The sequence below is a fragment of the Temnothorax curvispinosus genome, unplaced genomic scaffold (assembly GCF_003070985.1).
Source record: "Temnothorax curvispinosus isolate PA1 unplaced genomic scaffold, ASM307098v1 QBEX01001491.1, whole genome shotgun sequence".
In the NCBI taxonomy this organism is placed as follows: domain Eukaryota; kingdom Metazoa; phylum Arthropoda; class Insecta; order Hymenoptera; family Formicidae; genus Temnothorax; species Temnothorax curvispinosus.
Window position 1 is genome coordinate 289947 of NW_020211271.1, and position 18076 is coordinate 308022.

General features: G+C 43.3%; 3 protein-coding genes across 5 annotated transcripts in view; 2 read left to right on the forward strand and 1 right to left on the reverse strand.

Moving 5' to 3' along the window:
* Positions 1 to 18076, reverse strand: part of LOC112464028 (colorectal mutant cancer protein) — a 142716-nt gene that overhangs the window by 62228 nt on the left and 62412 nt on the right. The gene's annotated exons all lie outside the window — the stretch shown is intronic.
* On the forward strand, positions 161 to 3638 carry LOC112464054 (solute carrier family 25 member 44). 3 transcript variants are annotated; one of them, XM_025030834.1, is made up of 5 exons: positions 161 to 665; positions 1409 to 1722; positions 1818 to 2125; positions 2198 to 2384; positions 2462 to 3638. In XM_025030834.1, the coding sequence occupies exons 2-5, from the start codon at positions 1548 to 1550 to the stop codon at positions 2779 to 2781; spliced, it is 990 nt and encodes a 329-aa protein (XP_024886602.1). In that variant the 5' UTR covers positions 161 to 665; positions 1409 to 1547; the 3' UTR covers positions 2782 to 3638. The 3 variants fall into 3 exon arrangements, with proteins under 3 accessions (XP_024886602.1, XP_024886622.1, XP_024886613.1); XM_025030854.1 differs by lacking the exon at positions 161 to 665 and adding an exon at positions 953 to 978; XM_025030845.1 differs by lacking the exon at positions 161 to 665 and adding an exon at positions 985 to 1313.
* Positions 12674 to 16871, forward strand: LOC112464070 (E3 ubiquitin-protein ligase MARCH2-like). The gene is made up of 6 exons (XM_025030865.1): positions 12674 to 14333; positions 14558 to 14728; positions 14884 to 15046; positions 15428 to 15602; positions 15973 to 16163; positions 16422 to 16871. Exons 1-6 carry the CDS (start codon positions 14276 to 14278, stop codon positions 16582 to 16584), a joined length of 921 nt encoding a protein of 306 aa, XP_024886633.1. The 5' UTR covers positions 12674 to 14275; the 3' UTR covers positions 16585 to 16871.

The following is an 18076-nucleotide window of genomic DNA, read 5'->3' on the forward strand; positions in this document are numbered from 1 at the left end:
AAAAATAAACGAGCATAGAGCATCGCGCATTCCGAGGCATTCGTAATACATAGGAGTTAAATTAAAAAACGTAGGTCTAATTGTAATAAAAAAAATTATGTGTGACCATTATACGGTCATATATATACTACACATATAATTTTATATATGTATGTATATGTATATGTATGTAGGTATATAAAATCTTGTATTTATTTTTATTGGGAAAAATATTCGGTTTTTTAGGATATACACATTTTCATTGTCTTATATAACCAGCATAGTGACAATAAGCACTTGTGTTATCGATAGAAGCTACCGCTTTGAACATCCGTAGTTAAATACATCACGTGACAGCCAGGATGATTTTCATTGAGATGTCACCACCAAGAAGAAATATACGAGCATATACGAGCGCGTGCGCGACAACCTTGCCGAATGGATGACCCATAATTTTCCATAGCTTTTACTTACAATCTCGAGTAACTTCGTAATCGCGAAATTGTGAATGAAAATGAATTTGCGCTAAGAAATATATTAAGCGCTTGCTGACGTGATACGCGATAACGTGGTTGACACGCCGAGTATGTTGTAAACATCGAAGGTTCCCTCCGATAGCGTAGAGGCGAACGTCGAGAAGAAGATTTCGGAGTAAATTATCTCGGATGATAGTGTATTACATCATTGTAAGTGGCGGTAGATTTTTCGTGAATGACTTGCACCTTTCCACGTGATTGTTTGACCAACAACGTCGATATATTTGTATTAATATGTTGTCAATATGTCGATCATATAATATAATGACGATTTCCTTATCTTTTGTTATGTTGCTCCAATTTGTTATAGTCAAATTCTAGAATATTTTTAGAATTATTATCATTTATAATAATAAAAATTCAAACAAATCACCTTACAAATTTTCTCATAATTGTAATACAAGAGTGACAAAGTGCTTGTGTTTCGGAACACTGGATTGCTCCAGTGTCATACGTCTCAAATGTATCGTTACATTTCGTTCACAATTGTTCTATCTTGAGTGTTATTGAATTTCTTCTACTGTCAATCTTGTTGATTGATTTTACGTATAAATCCGGTTAAATCTGGTTAAATTCCTCGCGAAAATTTATGATTTTTGTTATCGAATCGATCGAATTCCAAAATGATGTTTTGACATATTGCAATTAATAGCACAACTTGTTAAAGACGTGTCAGAATGTCTCAGAATGATGTCAAAAAGACATCTTTGATCTGCAGCGTTAAGATAAAAATTTAATTATACAATATATGTATTGTAAATTTGTACGAATATACAATTTGAAAGTCCTCCTTTTGAGGTTAAGCTAACCTAATCTTTAGTTCAACTTAATGTAATTATACTTTCAACTTTACATTGACTTTGCTAAAATCATCAGTAATTACAAACTTACAGATTCGCAAAGAATTTTGGGCGTAAATGCTCATAACACATCGATGAGATATGCGGCATCAAGTTAGACCAAATCCTCTGCGAATCTCCCTACTTGATCCATCTGTCGCTACAAGCTACACTATCTGCTCACATTCGAGAGATGTCTGCGGTAGAGGCAACGCCGTTCATCCGCACCATCGAGTGGGACATGATGGACAAAACCAAATTCTTTCCGCTCAGCATGCTGTCCTCGTTCTCGGTCAGGTGCTGCCTGTATCCCCTGACGGTGATCAAGACTCGCCTCCAAGTGCAAAGACAAAATCACATGTACAACGGTAGCGCAAATTGAGTTCTACGTAAATCGATTTTACTGAGCCTACCAGAGGAAACTTTCCCACGAATCTTTATACAATTTTCTTTTATCCCGCAGGTATGATAGATGCGTGTAGAAAAATTTACAAAGTAGAAGGCGTCCCAGGCCTTTATCGAGGCTTCTGGATAAGCTCTATTCAAATCGTTTCTGGGGTATTTTACGTGTCGACCTATGAGGGAGTACGGCACTTGCTCAGGCAAGACACACCCCTCGGAAACGTTGACTCGAAGGTCAAAGCGTTGATCGCTGGGGGTGCTGCCAGTTTAGTCGGGCAAACGATAGTCGTTCCCTTCGACGTTCTCAGTCAACATCTAATGGTTCTCGGGATAAATAATACCAAGCACGGCAAGGTGTACGTAGATAAGGTGAGAGAAATTCCGACAAAATTCTTTTCAATTTCGATTTGCCTGAGATACTAATCCTGTTGTCTTTTACAGATGGGAATGAATCCCTTAGGTGTGACCCTCGAATCCGGAAAGACTCGAGCGCAAATCTCCGCGGAAGTAATAAAATTGATTTATCAGAGGGATGGTTATAGCGGCTTCTACCGAGGGTACGTGGCGTCCTTGTGCGCGTATGTACCTAACAGCGCTCTTTGGTGGGGATTGTATACAGTTTATCAAGGTAATTTCGTACTTGAAACTTCGTGGCCAGACCATGGAAATAAAAAAGTGATAACACTTTTCATATCTTCTTGATAGACGAGCTTATAAGGATACTTCCGACATGGTTCTCACACTTGTGTATACAGGCGATGGCCGGCACGTTAGGGGGTTTCACGACCACGATCATCACGAATCCCTTGGACATTGTGAGGGCGAGGTTGCAAGTGCAACGATTAGACAGTATGCTCAGTGCGTTTAGGATACTATGGATCGAGGAAGGACTGCACATGTTTACCAAAGGACTGTCCGCGAGGCTCGTACAATCCGCTTGCTTTAGTTTCTCGATAATCCTAGGTTACGAAACTATCAAGAGAGTGAGTATAACCGAAGAGTACAAGAGTTACATTCGGTGGTGAGCATTCAGAGGTACTATTACGATTAATTTTACGCGGATGGAATTGGGTTCCATCCGCGACTCTGCACGACTGCGACGCTTCTTTCGACGTGTCACTTTTTACACATCGAAGAAACGGCAGTCACAATTTAACTGACACATAATTTTATCGAAGATATTCTGTAAATATTATGTAAAAGAAGCTACATTCACCGAAATTCCTAAATTAATTTTCTCCGGCTATGGAAGTGCAATTAAGTTGTTAGATTTTTAGTGTGATTAGAGCTATCTTTCGTTATACACGAACAAAACAGAGTAATATAACTGCATAATTGTCTCATCCGTCATCTTGCCGTAACTCATCGCGCACCGCAATTTGATACGTCATGCGATCTCGTAAGGAGACTTTACATACTTCGGTGTACATAAAACAACGGTTCCGTATGACGGCAACTAGAGTATTTGTAAATGTAATGAAGCGCATTTTATACGCTAGCGTCATGTGTCAGATGGAGTACAAACTTCGTAACATGTGTTAGATATGTTACTGTGATACAAATATGTCCTATTCGTACTTTAAAGACGGCATGTATCTCAGATACCGTTCATAACGTTACCGATAATCCTAGTCAAATATGGGCATGCGAGTATGTATTATGTATATCGGCCGTCTTGAAAATACGGATAGAATGTAATACCTGAATCAAGCGGATTATACTGATTCACTGAAATATCGGTAGAGGATATGCCGCAAAGATTTAAGAAATACATATGACTATTTAATATTTCCACCTGCATTGTGTATGTATATACAGCAAAAAATCGAGAATCCCCGAGAACTACGTGAGAATGTTAATAAATTTTATTGGCTATATTAAATCGTGCGTGACTGCTTATCCCCTGTTTTACGACGGGCTTGCATGTATCTCTAAAGTATTACCTGCGTGCAGACAGCTCTGATTACTACCCGCGGACGACTGAAACTCGCTCCTCGGCGCGAGGACGTGAGCGCAACGCGAGCAAATTAGCGTATCGTTTCGAAATTAATTCGACCGACATGCAAATCGGGGAAGGGATCAAGATTGAACATAGAGGTAGACAAAGGCCGGCGGCGCGTCCGAGTTCGCTAACGTCAACGGATGCATCGATTGGTATGCATCGCGGAGTAGATCGATCTGACTGATCTGACATCTCCGCACGATGACTAGGCGCCAGATCGACGCTTGCGATTTTCTATGCCGGCGTCGTTGGTGTGCTCACCTCCAGGGATACATGAATTATTCCAGGGCCGAGGTAACGCCCGTCGGCGATTAATCGAATCCGAGCGAAACGGCCTTCGCCAGCTGGTGCAGGCGATGCAAAAAACTTATAATCGCATAATCGCGCGGTGGGTCGCATGGCCAAGTCAAGCTTTCGCGTGAACGTCAAATGTCAGGGCACCGAAAGGCGAAAAGTCGAAATCGAATTGACTCATTGACTGTCGTATACGTGGCAATCGTCAAATTAATCGGGGATAAACATACCGATAACTATATCACTTACTCCAGACGCAAAACGTTTTATCATTTTCATCAATTACATCTACATCTTTAGCGCGTGGCTTGGTGAATCGCGTGCATTTTAATTCATGCGTATACACGCACAATGACGCGGTACGCACGAGCACGTGCTCTTTAATGATATGTTTTATCTGTAAAGTCGTATAGCCATCTGCCGCCGCATTTAATGCAACTCCGTGGCTTGCGTTCTCGTTATCTACAGGGCAGGCTTATCGCCGGATTTTCCACGCGCGGAGCAATTTGTTTTCTTGTATGTACATACCGATAAATCCTCAGTATATCGCTCTCATCGCTAGATGCCCGTGCGATTTACAATTAAGTTTAAATGCGCATTTTAAAATTTAATCTCACCGTCTCGTAAACGATCATATTCCGTTTTCGTTATATAAATCTGGGCTGCACATTGCACGATATGCATGAAAGGTGCGTGCCGACTGCAAGCGACATCGCAACCGAGCAAACGTCAAACAGAGAGAAGCCGAGCGTTCACCGGTTTCCTATTTCCAGCGAGATCAAACATTTGTGGATCGGAGCGCGGCGAAAGGGGGAAAGAGAATATTATTCGGAGAACGATGTACACCAAAGGAACGTCTCCTCCGTTCTTTGAGGTATCGCCGGTTAGCGCCAAGGCGGTCTAAAAAGGGGATCGGCCGCGACGGATCTTTTTCATCCCGCAGGGACATTAAAGCGAATCTTCCTTTTTGTCTCCGCGATTTCTAAATGACACCCATTGCCGGGTGTTGGAGAGAGAGAGAGCTCGTGCTTTATGCCCATCATAAAACCGGGAGCGCCGAATATTGGGCAATTTTTCTCATGGAAATATACGGCGCGGCGAAAATACCTCCCACTTCGCGCTTGAAGTAACTCGTGGAGAAGATCGTCTCGCGTTTTGCACAGCTAACTCTCGCGCTTCTTTGTGGAGAAAAAGAAAAAGGAAGCAACTCGTGGGGGACTCGTGACTAAAGGAATTTAGAAACGAAACAGGGAGACGGGACCCGTTGTTCGCCCGAGTCGTTAACCGAATTTTCAAAGGTTCGCGTTCAAGGAAGGAGGAAAATACGGAACGCACGCGCTCCTCTCATTAGCGACGTTCGTCAGTCATCTCTCTCGGAGCATCCGAGAGGCCTCTTTTCCCTAAGCGTCTCTCCTTGCTTCATTTTCTAAGGACTATTCTCGCTTCCCTCATTATGTTCTGTCCGCCACGGGTAAAACGAGCACGGTGATACGTGGAAGAGAATAGCTCGCGCGGGGAACGACGACCTTACGCGCTAAAATGTCGCTACGGCCTAATGTACTTAATGCGTTCATATGTATTATTAGTCTTTTTCTGTCTAAACATTTTTATGCGTGAAGAATCATCAAAATTCAATATTCACGTAAGATTTCTCATCGTAATAATTTTAATATATGCGAACTTATGTTACAAAATATTGCCTGATGTCATTCAGAAAAAATTACCCTAAAAGTAATTCTATATTTAATCAAGATGTTGTTCCGAAGGGCCGAAGAGTATCTCTCGTGCTAGACAAGGGTGACGCGAAATGATCAGCACGTGGAAATGGACTACTGGAGAAACCCTTCGCAAACTCTTTCCTGGAACTAAATTCTTCTAAATTCAAACACACGAAGAACGACGGGCAAGGTCTTCCGCGGCCGCACCGTCTAGCAGTCGGGTCGCGCGACATTAACGTCGCTTCCTTTTTCCGAGTAGCGAAGGGGTTCTCCCTCGAAGAAAAAGTACGCTCGTTATAAAGAACTCTGGCGCGTCGAAACGACGCGCCTCAAAAAAAAGTAATACGCTTTCCCAACTGTAAATATGTAAATACGTTTGAATTTGATTCAGATCTATATCGAGAGAGACACCTTTTACTAAGTAAAGTAACCATATTTTCGAGGATCGAACTAATAATCTGAATTTATTTTTTCCTCCCAGCGTAAAACTGCTCAATTTTTTGGGGTAAAATTATCATGTGGATTTTAACTCGAAATTAATATCCTGAATATCCAAAAAATATATGAAACTCATAATTTTCATCGCAAACGATAACATTCAGCTCAAGATACACATGGCGTTTCAAGACTAAACGGAGTTCGATAACATGTTACTTAATATAGCATATATTACGTAATGAGCTTTTTTACTTCACAGACTAACGTTATTTTTAACGTCCGCTTAAAGCTTTAAAATGTGCACGAACATGTTCGGGCGTACGCAACCACGCACGCATGCCCGAGGAACAACCGGCGGGTATACGTTCTAAATCCGCGTACCGTGTAAATCATCGCGTTCACGCACGTGCGTGCGTGCGAGCACCGTTCACGTGCCATGACCGGCTGCGCTTAAGCGCACGAGAGAGCTCCTCGACCAGGATTTTTAATCGTTCTCCACGGTTTTTCTCCGCCGCGTAATACCCGCGGCGATGCCATGCAGTTTTCTCCACGGTAATATCACAACACGCATCTGCATGGAGTTAGAGCCGGTAAAAAGCCGGCGCTCATTACGCGTTATTATTGTCATTATCGCAGTTGTTATTGTCATCGCCAGTGACAACTATTAATCACTGCTCAATCATTAATCAAACGGTCAATTAAGAAAATACAGAGTAAAGGCATTCAATGTTAAATGTTAAAAAATTTTAACCAAAAAATCCTTAAGAAAAGGCTCGAGAGTGCGATGAGAGACGCAGTTAAAGCTGGCGGCAACGGGTATTTTGCAATTGTAACTACTAACTCGATCTACGCAACGCGATGTACATTCTCGCTTCGCGGACCTCGTGACGGACGATCCCCAACGCGTTCACCGCGGCCCCAAGCGTGTATCGCGTTCCCCGCGATGCGAAGCGAAGCAGAGCGAAGGGATTAACTATACGGGTAAAGAGATACGCACGACGCGATACGGCGATCTTCCGACGGGCAGGCGCAGGGTAGGAAGAACTCGCGCGGGCCGTGTGCCGGGAGGATAAAAACGAAGACGCGAGGAACGGAGTGTACCCGCGGCGCGTGGCCGCGGGCACGCACGTGCGTGCGTGAGCACGATGATTTACGCGGACGCGAATTTAGACGCGGTAGTGCAAGTAGTGCAAACCCCTTGCTCGGCCGACGTTGGAAGAAAACGGCGGATTAGCCGCGCGTCTCGCTCTCGCCGGGCTATAACGCGCGCACTATATACTTATGCGCGAACGCTAGGCGAGCGTGGCGTGTGCGATGCGAGCTATATAGATACCGAAGTAAACCGCGTGTTAAAATTATTCTGTGATACGTTACGAGAGCCGGGGCGCGCCGCAGCGAGGACGGAATTGCCTTATAAATCCAGTTGCCGTGAAATCCAAGTTTAATTCACCGCGGTTCTTTGCAAAAGCGAACGTTGCGTCTCACATCTTCATTCCGGTTAAGCTCGCCAAGTTCTCTCGTAGGAAAAGGAGCAGCACGCTGATTCGAATGAGTATAAGGACCTCGACGAGCCTTTTACACCGAAAGGCTTAAATCCGATGCATAAAGCCGCGACACCAGCTCGTGTCGTTCATCTTGGAGTTTCACGGATTCTTGTTTCGCGGCGCACACCGATCTTTTCCTCCGCCTTCGCACTCAAAGGATGAAAACGGCGAGGTGGAGAAAGAAAATAGTCGAGGTAGAATGGAATGGAATTCGAGAGGAGCAAGAGAGCTCCTCCTCTGTCGCTCGGAGGAGAAATATGACCGGTAAGACACGGCGGTGCGTTCTTTGACGTAAACGGCCGGTAAATCTAGAATCGCGTCTGAGGAAGACGCGACAATGGCCTCTCTCGCGTGACAACACGGTGGACTAGTCGTAAAACTGGCGAGGCGAGTCGAGGCGCAGAGAAGTAATAACAAACGGATGATATCTCTGTTATCGTCACGAAGAGGACAGGGAAAAGGAGTTAAGAGAGAAAATCTTGTCGGCGAGAAGATAGACCTCAGCATGCGATTTCTCTTCTCCTGACAGATCCTACGCTATAAGATCCTGGCGATTACCGCAAGAGACACGCGGTAGCCCGGAAAGAAGGCCGAGGGGCTACGCAATTACGCGCGGGGCAGAATTTTCATGTTACGACAACATTTTTATGTTACGACAAACTGTCCGTGCTCACCGAGGGAACCCTTTATTACGGCCATTAGCTTTAATGCTACGAAGCGATGCGTTCAGCTCCCGCGGGGCATATACTTCTCCGGTATCACGCCAGACTTTGCGGCCGTTAAGCAAAAGCTGTATCGTATAATACGGCGACGAATCCTCTCGATCAGAAAGATAATGAAATTAACTTTTACTAACGTAACGTGTCTCGTTAAGAAGAGCTTGTGCCACGACAGGATCTGCCCATCATTAGGAGATCCTGATTCTTCTCGCGCTGCGGTTTAGATGGACAGGCAGATACGGTTCCTTCTTATGATTCTGAGCAGGCCGCGATCAAATAAAAAGGATGATGCAATTTATAAGAATTTTTAAATAATATATGCGACAAACGAATGTAATCAGTTAAGTTTAACTAAATTTATAACAATAATCTTTCCTAGTCTTTTTTATGAAATGATTTCTATGTAAAGTTTAATATTTGCGTCATGGTAAAATATTAACATATTCTTAATGTTTAATCAATTATCAGCAAGTTTCTTTTTAATAAAAAGATATTATGATCGTTTACAGTACGATTTCTCTGCGTTCAGAAAAAGCGCGTGAATCTCGATGCACACTAACGAGTAAAATTTGCGAGATAGCGACAGCTGCAAGAGGAAAACTATCCCTTTATATTAAACCTCGCGAACGCGGACAACAGACATCGCGCTAATAATGCCCGCGTCCCGTATGTATTTTACGTCTCGTCGCTCGCGGCTCGCTATGATACGTAAATAGAACCGCCGGAGGAGACGTCCAACTGTCTGGTGCATTCGCAAAAATAGGATTGTGTCGCCCCGTCGTCCGTGTATCGCCGACGTTACGCGACGAAGTCGCGGGAAATCGAGGTTACGAGACGAAAGCGGCTCGCGCGCGGCTCTTGTCGTCGGCAGAACAGAAAAAACCCGCCCTATTTTCAATTAATGTCCATCAATCCACGTGTGTAAATATCTCAGTGCTTCGCAAACGAGTTTTATCAGTCGGCCGTTTTTTAACTTCTACCACACGCGCGCGACATTAATCCGGCAAGACACTTCTCTCGCGAAATGTCTCGTCTTTATGTCTAATGAATAATCACTACGATTGCGGCAATTATCGTAATAAAACGTACAAGCTATTAATTGTAACACAAGCTGTAGCCGCGCGCGTGAGGAAAGGTCTGTAATATCTGTATGGGGATGAGATAATTAAAAATAAATACATTGCTCCGATTTCCAAAGCAAACGTCCCAAGCCAGCAGCTTACGTAAGTGCGGCACGGTCAGCGTCGCAAATGTTGTTCGTCGTACGACGGCATTTCAACGTGACGATGATAAACCCGTGTCGCCCTTTACGAGCGAGATCGCCTTTTTGCCGTCTGTGTTTGCTTTCGACGCGTAAACGGCGCGAGGGTGGCATTTGTCCCAGACGTTGTCGCCAGGCTCGCGAATAATTCAAAACGGTTCCCAACTGCGATCAACGGCCGATCGACACGCTGCCATCCAAGGTTGCGTGCCGTAGCGGCACGCACAAAAGAAACGATAAATTTCCTTAACGCGGCGCTTAACAGATAGGGAGATACGTCACCTTTTTTACGATTCAAATGGTCGAAATCAAACTTCTCATCTTGTTAATTTAACGGCGGGATCATTTTCGAATTGATTTACGGTCCACTTGTAAATTCGATATAATTCCGACATTCTATATATCTATTTTATAGGTCGAGCCTCGGCGGGTTCGGCGTCGAATCGCTCGGCGGGCGGTCTCCGCTCCCTTCTACGCGCGCCTCCGATCGTTGCCGACGTGTTAACCTAAGCGTGGTAAATTATAGGACGGAAGATCGCGCGATTGACAGCGCGGAATCGCGTTGTAAGCAGGAGGATCACGTAGGGCGAGTGCCGCCGTTAATACTTAAAGGGTACGGCGCCCGTTGCGGGTCACGCGGATGTACGCTTCCTGTTAACGTCGCGCTCGCTGTTCCGTGTACTAACGAGTGTTATCGTGTAATCAGGAACTAGCGTCGCACGCGTCGTATAGCGTAACGCAATATAAAAAAATGTCAATATTCATATCTACGGAGAACTATAAACAGTATAAACACATTTTTCTAGCTTAGGACCTCCTTAAAGTCGCGCTTAAGTAGGCAACTTTTTGAGTTAAGAGAAATAATTACGAAAAAGAAATCCTTGTGTCTTATTCTTGAAATCTCGTGGAAAATCTCTCTCTCTCTCTCCTCTCTCCTCCCTCCTCACTCTCTCTTTCTCGTACTTCCGCAAAACAATATGATTGATGGAAGATGACGCTTCTTTCTCCAGTTTCTCTGGAAGACATTCCGTCGCTTCAAACGCGCGTTGTTTTGAAACGCGCGATGCGGCGAAATGTTTCAAAGTATTCTTCTTTCTGCTTCTTCGCTGTTTCTTCACCGGGCACGACGAGGTCCGTCGGTTATTCCTGTGGCCGGTGCCGAGATGGAGGCAGAATGCGCGCGTCCTCGGTGAGCCGCGGGAAAGGTGACAGGTGCCGAGTGCTTCTATAAATTGCGATCTTGAAAGAAGAGGGCGAGAAAGCGAAGAAGATCGGGAGGGGGAAAGAAGAAAAGAGAGAAAGAGAAGGAATCGCGAAATGACCCCTTCGGCTGCTATCTTTAGCTGGTTTGTGGGCCCTAACCGCTCTCCCTTCGAAACACGTGCGACGTTGAGACGCCGCTTCTGCATTCGTAAATATCATCGATGTCTAACGTTCGTGCTCGATAGACTTCGAGTTTGAAGACTTACAAAAATGCACCCGAGGATTTTCGAATAATTCAGTATATAATATGTGCGCAAAGAAGGATGTACAACGGTTTTTCTCGCGGAAAATACAAGAGGGGGTCCGTGCAACGAAACGCAAAGCCTGACCTGTAAAAACGAATTAATATCTGGTTCGGGAGGTGAAGGTTTCTGGAATATCTCGCAGCTCAATGAATCTTCGTTGGCACCGTCGGCCAGGTTGGAATCACGCAAGTGTATCGATTATGAATGAGTCTCCAGGTCCATTCAGTTTGAACGTGACCCAGCGTCGCAGAGCCTTGGTTCATCCTCAACTCATCTAGAAGCCCTGGTCACTTTCATTTTGCGACACTCGCTTACCCTCAAGCCGCTGTTGCGACCTCGAAATGTGTATAGCGAAGAGAATGTTGATATTATTACTAAATCAATATCTAAAATGATATCAAATCGGGACATGTATAAGATAGACTTTGCTTATTCGACATCTAAAATTTTTACAGTTTTAGCCTCTTTTATCTGTCCTATCGGTGATATTTCTATCATAAGTTTTAAAAATTCAACATCCTATTTTTATACAATTAGATTCTAATTTGCAAACGCAAATGATAAACGGGAACAAAACACTGTGGTAATATGTTAGAATAAAAATTTGCGCAGAGAGATTTCTCACAAGGTCTCGATCGCGACTTAAGTATACTATTTGCTCTCGTTGCTCCTGGCAGGAGAGGTGCGCGCGAAGATTAACATCGCGCGCTGCGGATATCCAACCGTGCGTGGAGTCCACCACTGGTGGGACCCCCTCGCCCGCGCCCTTCGCTTCCGCGCCCCGTTCGCGGCTGCCGACCATCGTAACTATTTCCAGACGCATTTAATTAATCTTGAACCAAAAACGTCGAGTAGGAAAATGGCGGACGGACGGTCGGTTAGACTCGGGTATCGGCCACCTGGCAGAAATAGCAGCCATGGAAATGGCCCCGCCGACTTGACATTTCCTTCGAGCGTGTACGAGCGTGAGAGAAATGAAGCGATCGAGCGACGATTGGAGAGAGAGAGAGAGAAACAAAGAGAGAGGCAAACGAGAGCAACAGAGAAATAAAACAGGGTAGACTTGGCACCTGCCGACCGCTGTCTCGTCACCGACGTTTTCGACTTCCTCGAGGCGAAATACCGTCCAATTCAATCGATTCGTTTGATTTTCTAATCAGCCTGCTTAACGTGCAACACTCTTGGGGTAAAACTCGGCTAAATTATAAATCTTGATAATAAAGCAGTCATTAAAAGAGGAAGATTTATCGTCGTTAAAGAGAAAATTTACTTTAATTTTTCTTTTACATTTACTTACGAAGTTAAATGACTTGTCACTTTTAATATAGGTATCGTATATACTTATTCGTTTCTCGATATTTGCGGTTATCTTTATATCTATATATTAAATTCGAAATTTAAAGCACTTCTTTCTGCCTAAAATTATTTCTCGATAGAGATATATTTAAGATAAATTATTCACTTCCTCGAGCTTTCGATATGAGAAGATACTTGCTCTCGTTTCCTCGCCAGAGATGTTTTCTACGAGAGCTTGCCAGGTCTAGCGCACGAGACCTCCGCTCTCCTAATTCGCCAGGTCAACGGATATCCGTAGGCGCGCGTTTCCGAAAAGTGGCCGAGACTCGCCGCAAATAATAGCCCTCCGAGTCCTCGTATCCAAGTCTCGTACCCACATACAGGCCGGACTTATGTTTCGCGCGGTGCCGGAAACCGATTCCGAAATATCCCGCGCGAGATCGCGGAAGCATTAAAAGAATAATCCGGCGGTCCACTCTCGGACCGGAGGCAGCTAGGACGGTGGCGTCGAAATCTCCGCCCACGAGAAACGTGTCCGATGCCAAAAACACGGGATCGGTTTTGTGGCGCGCGACGGTGGTTGTTGACTGATCGGGCTTCCCGTGGATATACCGCGATCGGATGGACGCATTTCCGGCGGCTCCTCGATTAACAACGCGGAGAAAATTTCCAACGAACGCGAAAAAGGGCTTCACCATCGACTTTAAATCTTAACGATCCTTCCACGTCCTTCGAGATTTCATGAATGTTAAATTGATTTCAATTTAATACGATCTCGATATAATTGATGTTCATTATATGGCGTATACCAATTAAAATGACTGTAGGACGAGTTAATGCCGTCATGATACTACAACTTCGCGGCCACCACGTCTAAAGAGACTAGATGAATCCGCAATTTCTAATTTAACGCTGCGCTATTGGCCGATATGCAATTAGTAGCCTAATTTCCTGCCGAGGCATATAACGCACCAAGGTAACAAACCGGTGCTACCGCTGGTCGAGAGATTTTATCGAAACAAATCACGTCGATTTGCTACGTCGTTACATGCAAGAGTTTAATTGCCTGGGGTCTCCTATTAGAGCCGAGATCACTCTGCTGTGCTGCTCAACTATCGCACGAGCATCGAAAAAAATAATTAACGTGAAAAATGAAGATGCGCGACGTGTCCGAGAATGCTTAATCCCAGCATGTGTGAGTGGCATGCGTTGAGATAAGCCGTCTCGGTGCGGTCGTGAGGAGCGCGAGACGATAAGAACAGCTGATAACAACGCAAATGCCTTGTCTTCCCGCGGTTGTTTTCAGTGGAGCCGGACACCATGAAATTTCGTATCATCTTGAACATCACACCCGTCATTGCCGCATGTCTTCCGCGTGCTTAATTGCGGCGACTTATAAACTTGCAACAAGGTAAAATGAGGAAACGTTGTTGATTTTGGCTTTAGAGAAACTCGCGCGCTGCTCGATTGACATAAAGTTGAATTTAGTTAAATTTAATTCGTAATGGTTCGTTGTAAAGTATCTAGTTTTTACATTCTCGATGTAACAGATAGAACTTCTGAGCTAACTAATCGATTGTTAAAAAGATCGATCACATCATATGACTAATAACGTGACTACGGAACGTGACACAAACGAGCGCATCTGCCGATCGCGGCGGGTTGCTGAAAAATCCTGAAGGAAAATTTTAGATTTGTCCCGGAAGCGCGTACACCAAAATGCGCGCAAAGCACCTTTGATGTCACACGTCGAGAACGCAGAGCCTAAAAATGACAGCGGACGTACGAATGAAATAGGTTAACATTAATTTTCTTTGTCAGACAAACTTATTGTGCACAAGATTAATATGTTAGTTTAATACACATAATTTAAATTATATTCAGTTAATAAAGAAAATTTTATGCGCAAAATTAAGATTTCTCAAAATTTCCAATGTTATTTTCAAAAAATAAATTACATGCATAATTAAAAATTTATTAAAGATACATATATAATATGACACATGTTGCACATTTATTAGCGGCAAGTGAACGCGATAAATCCGTCGCGCAAGTAAGTCCGGAAAGTTCCGTTAAGGAAGAAATTCAGGCAGTGCCCAAAACGAGCCGAATATTGGATAACGCAAAAGCTGATCCGGAAACAGAGGGAAATGACGAGAAATGTGCCGATACGGAATCACAAAATAAGGATGGTATATTTTAAATAAAATTTGTATCCCTGTTTCATATTAGAAAACATAATTATGTCATATTGGAACATTAATTACTAGTAGTCGTTAAGGTCTGTAAAACAAATCTGAAAGTAAATGTGGCATGATATAAAATAAACTGGATAAAATAATTTCAGACGCGTGTGTTGGCTCCGGCGATATTTGTAGAATCTGTCACATGGGCGGCGGACATGCTCCGATCGCGGAAAACCATCAGTCATGTGACTCTGAAAGTCAGGACGATCAGACATCAACACCGTCGAACTTCGTTTATCTCGGTCCTTTGATCTCGGCTTGCAAGTAAGCTCTCAGCCCGTTCGAGAAAGCCAAGATTCATTCCGAATGAAATTAAAATGAGCGTTTATATATCTCCTACTTCGAATCATATGATTTTCATTACTTTCTATTCGAAAAAAGATTGGTCATTAATCTTTTCAAGTCGACGATGTGTTGAATGTGTCTAATTAAGTTCAAGTCATGCCTGGGAATTAACATTCATCGTGAGAAAAAAATCGCGATCGAAACGAGAAGGGTGTTACAGGAATACCTCTCCAAATGGAGCGCGAGTAGACATGTAAATCGGCGAATTATCGCGGATGATACAGAAATCGCGCGATAATAGACTAGTTTAGTTAAGAGAGGTAGCTGTCCTTCCTTATATAGCGTTTAATGGCGCGACAGATGCCGGGGTACGGTGGCCCTGGTGCACGCTGAGTGTCTCGAGAGATGGCTAACCGAGTCCGGTCGCGTGAGATGCGAGCTCTGCGGCTACAAATATGCGATCAAAAGAGTAAGGCGTTACAGCCTCTTTCGTAGCGTCGTAATATGGTTCCGCACCGTAATAGCCACTCGACAGGTAAGAGAGAGAGAGAGAGAGAGAGAAAAAGAGATCATTATATGCTTTTCCTTCCGCTTTCATTTCATTTCATCCGAGAGCGTCAGGCTGAAAGCGTCTTTAATTAAGTTCTTGAATGGTACGCTTTCATTACCGTACAAAATACATTGCATTAAACATTTGTAAACCGTTGGTAGGGATGCTAGCTATAAAGTATTGAGTCTACACGGGATATTATCGCAGTAACGATATGGTGTCATGTAAAATTGAAATTATCTTACACGTTGATACAAACATTTAATAGGATATCACCTGAACGTCGTTCTCCACGTAATTAGACTTTTAATTGCTATCAATTACTCCTACTTAATACGTTCTCTTTCACGAGGAGATGCTACTCGATATCGGGTATTTGGTGATGACCACGCCCGTAGCTGCGTTTTCCTGTTACGTGTGCGCCTTGGCCTTGAAAATGTTGCTGCGAAACGGCTTTTACGAGATACCCTGGATGATAGTCGCCATGCTACCAACCTGCTTATTGACGCTGATAGCTTATTGGCGATGGATAATTACGTTAGGGAGGTAAGCCGTTAAATCAGCTCGCGCTCGTGCGCGGATAAAAACGGTCGTTAATGGAAAATGAGTTAATTAAGATATTATACAAGCGCGATTATGTAATTATAAAAAATTTGGAGAACTACCCCATTGCAGCCACACACCGTGTCTCGAAATTATAATCTCACAAAAAGAGTAATTGAGACGAGTAATATATCCGCGTAGTCGCAGAGATCAGTGAAAATCATAATTGTAAACCGATAATATATCCTTTTCACGTTACAGATTGCACGGCCATCGATGGAGACGCTACTGGAGAAACAACTTCGTGGTTCGTTTGATTCCCGCTAACGACGTCGAGGACGACATCGATCCGGAAAGAAGTCATTTCGACGTGCAAGACGATTTTGAACAATGGAGGATCGAGGAGATCGAAGATCTCGCGTGACTTTTGATTGTGTCAACCGCGTCAGGAATAACCTTTTAATTATAGGCAATCGTTTTCTATTTCTACACTCATCCCCGTCTCATTGTCGGAACCTTCATACAGCTGCACTATATTTAATTGCATTTTATTAATTGAACACTGCAATTGAAGCTCATTGCTGCGTAACGAAGACGATTCGCTGCATTATATAGTTAAATTAAAATGCGCAAATATGATTCGATACGCTTCCGGAAACACACGTGTTTGGATTTTATATTATTATTTAAATCTTGTATTTTTCTATGATATTGTAGGTCAATTATATAAAATAATTTAAAGATTATTGACGCCTAGACATTTTTATTAAAGCGTCCAGTGACGCTTTTCATTCCAAATAGTTATACAGAAGCGTCGCAAATCCGTTCTTGCGGACGTAAACAATATACAAGATATTTTTACATGGACAACATGAATTCGGGGCAAAAACAGACGCAGGAGAACAGGGAAGAGAGTCGAGTGAATGAACCTGCTCTCGAGTGACCGTCGTGCAAAATCCCGTTGGATCTCACTTTCGTTTTATCGAGAGTGATGGTCCGCATGCGGCCGTATTATTTATGTACGCCGCGTACAGTGAAAAAGGACGAAATACATTAATGGACATGTTCCCGCCTACTCGTCGTCTTGTAAGATTCTCAAAGTAGACTTCTGAATCGTCGTAAATATCGCAGTCTTGTTTACGTTTCCTTGTTACAACGACCTCATCGTATCAAAATATACCGACACATCGCCTTAAATTTAACCATTATTGATACTTGTAGCGACTTATTTACATTTATCTTTGCAGATAAAATTAATCGGATGTGTAAAGATTCATAAACAAGTTCGAGTTGCTTCTGATGCCTACATTAATTAATCCTTTTTGCAGACGATACGAGTTTGTTTGCTGAATAAAAAGACTGTGCATTTCAATTAAAGTCAGAATTCTTTTTTATGCCTCAAATAACGCGCTAGAGGATTATAAACAAATATATATAAAAAGGTACGACAAAAACTGATTACTTATATATATATATATATGTATATATCCTTCTTCTTCTTCTTCGTGAAATATTCAGATAAAATCGGAACGACGAATATTATACAGTCGTGGTCGAGGCATTCGACGATTACCGTGAAGGATACTGGCCCTGATAATAATCAGCGGTGAATCGAATCCGTCGAAATGTTTTGACCACAGCATTTAAATCGGCCGCTTGTTCGACTGCTGTCTAACGACTGCTATATATACAGAATTGATTCGCTAACGAGCTGGCTCTTTCGCTCGTTGACGTCATTAAGTCGAACGATTTAATTAAGCGCGATGCTGATCGATAATTTCACTACGTTTACACTTCTTTTATTTCGGGAGCGTCTGATATACTCGCGGGGCAGAATTTTCCCCTTTAAAAATAAGATTCTCGATCAATGCCGGCAGTTCCCTGAACGATTATCATTATCGATGATGGTTTAGCGA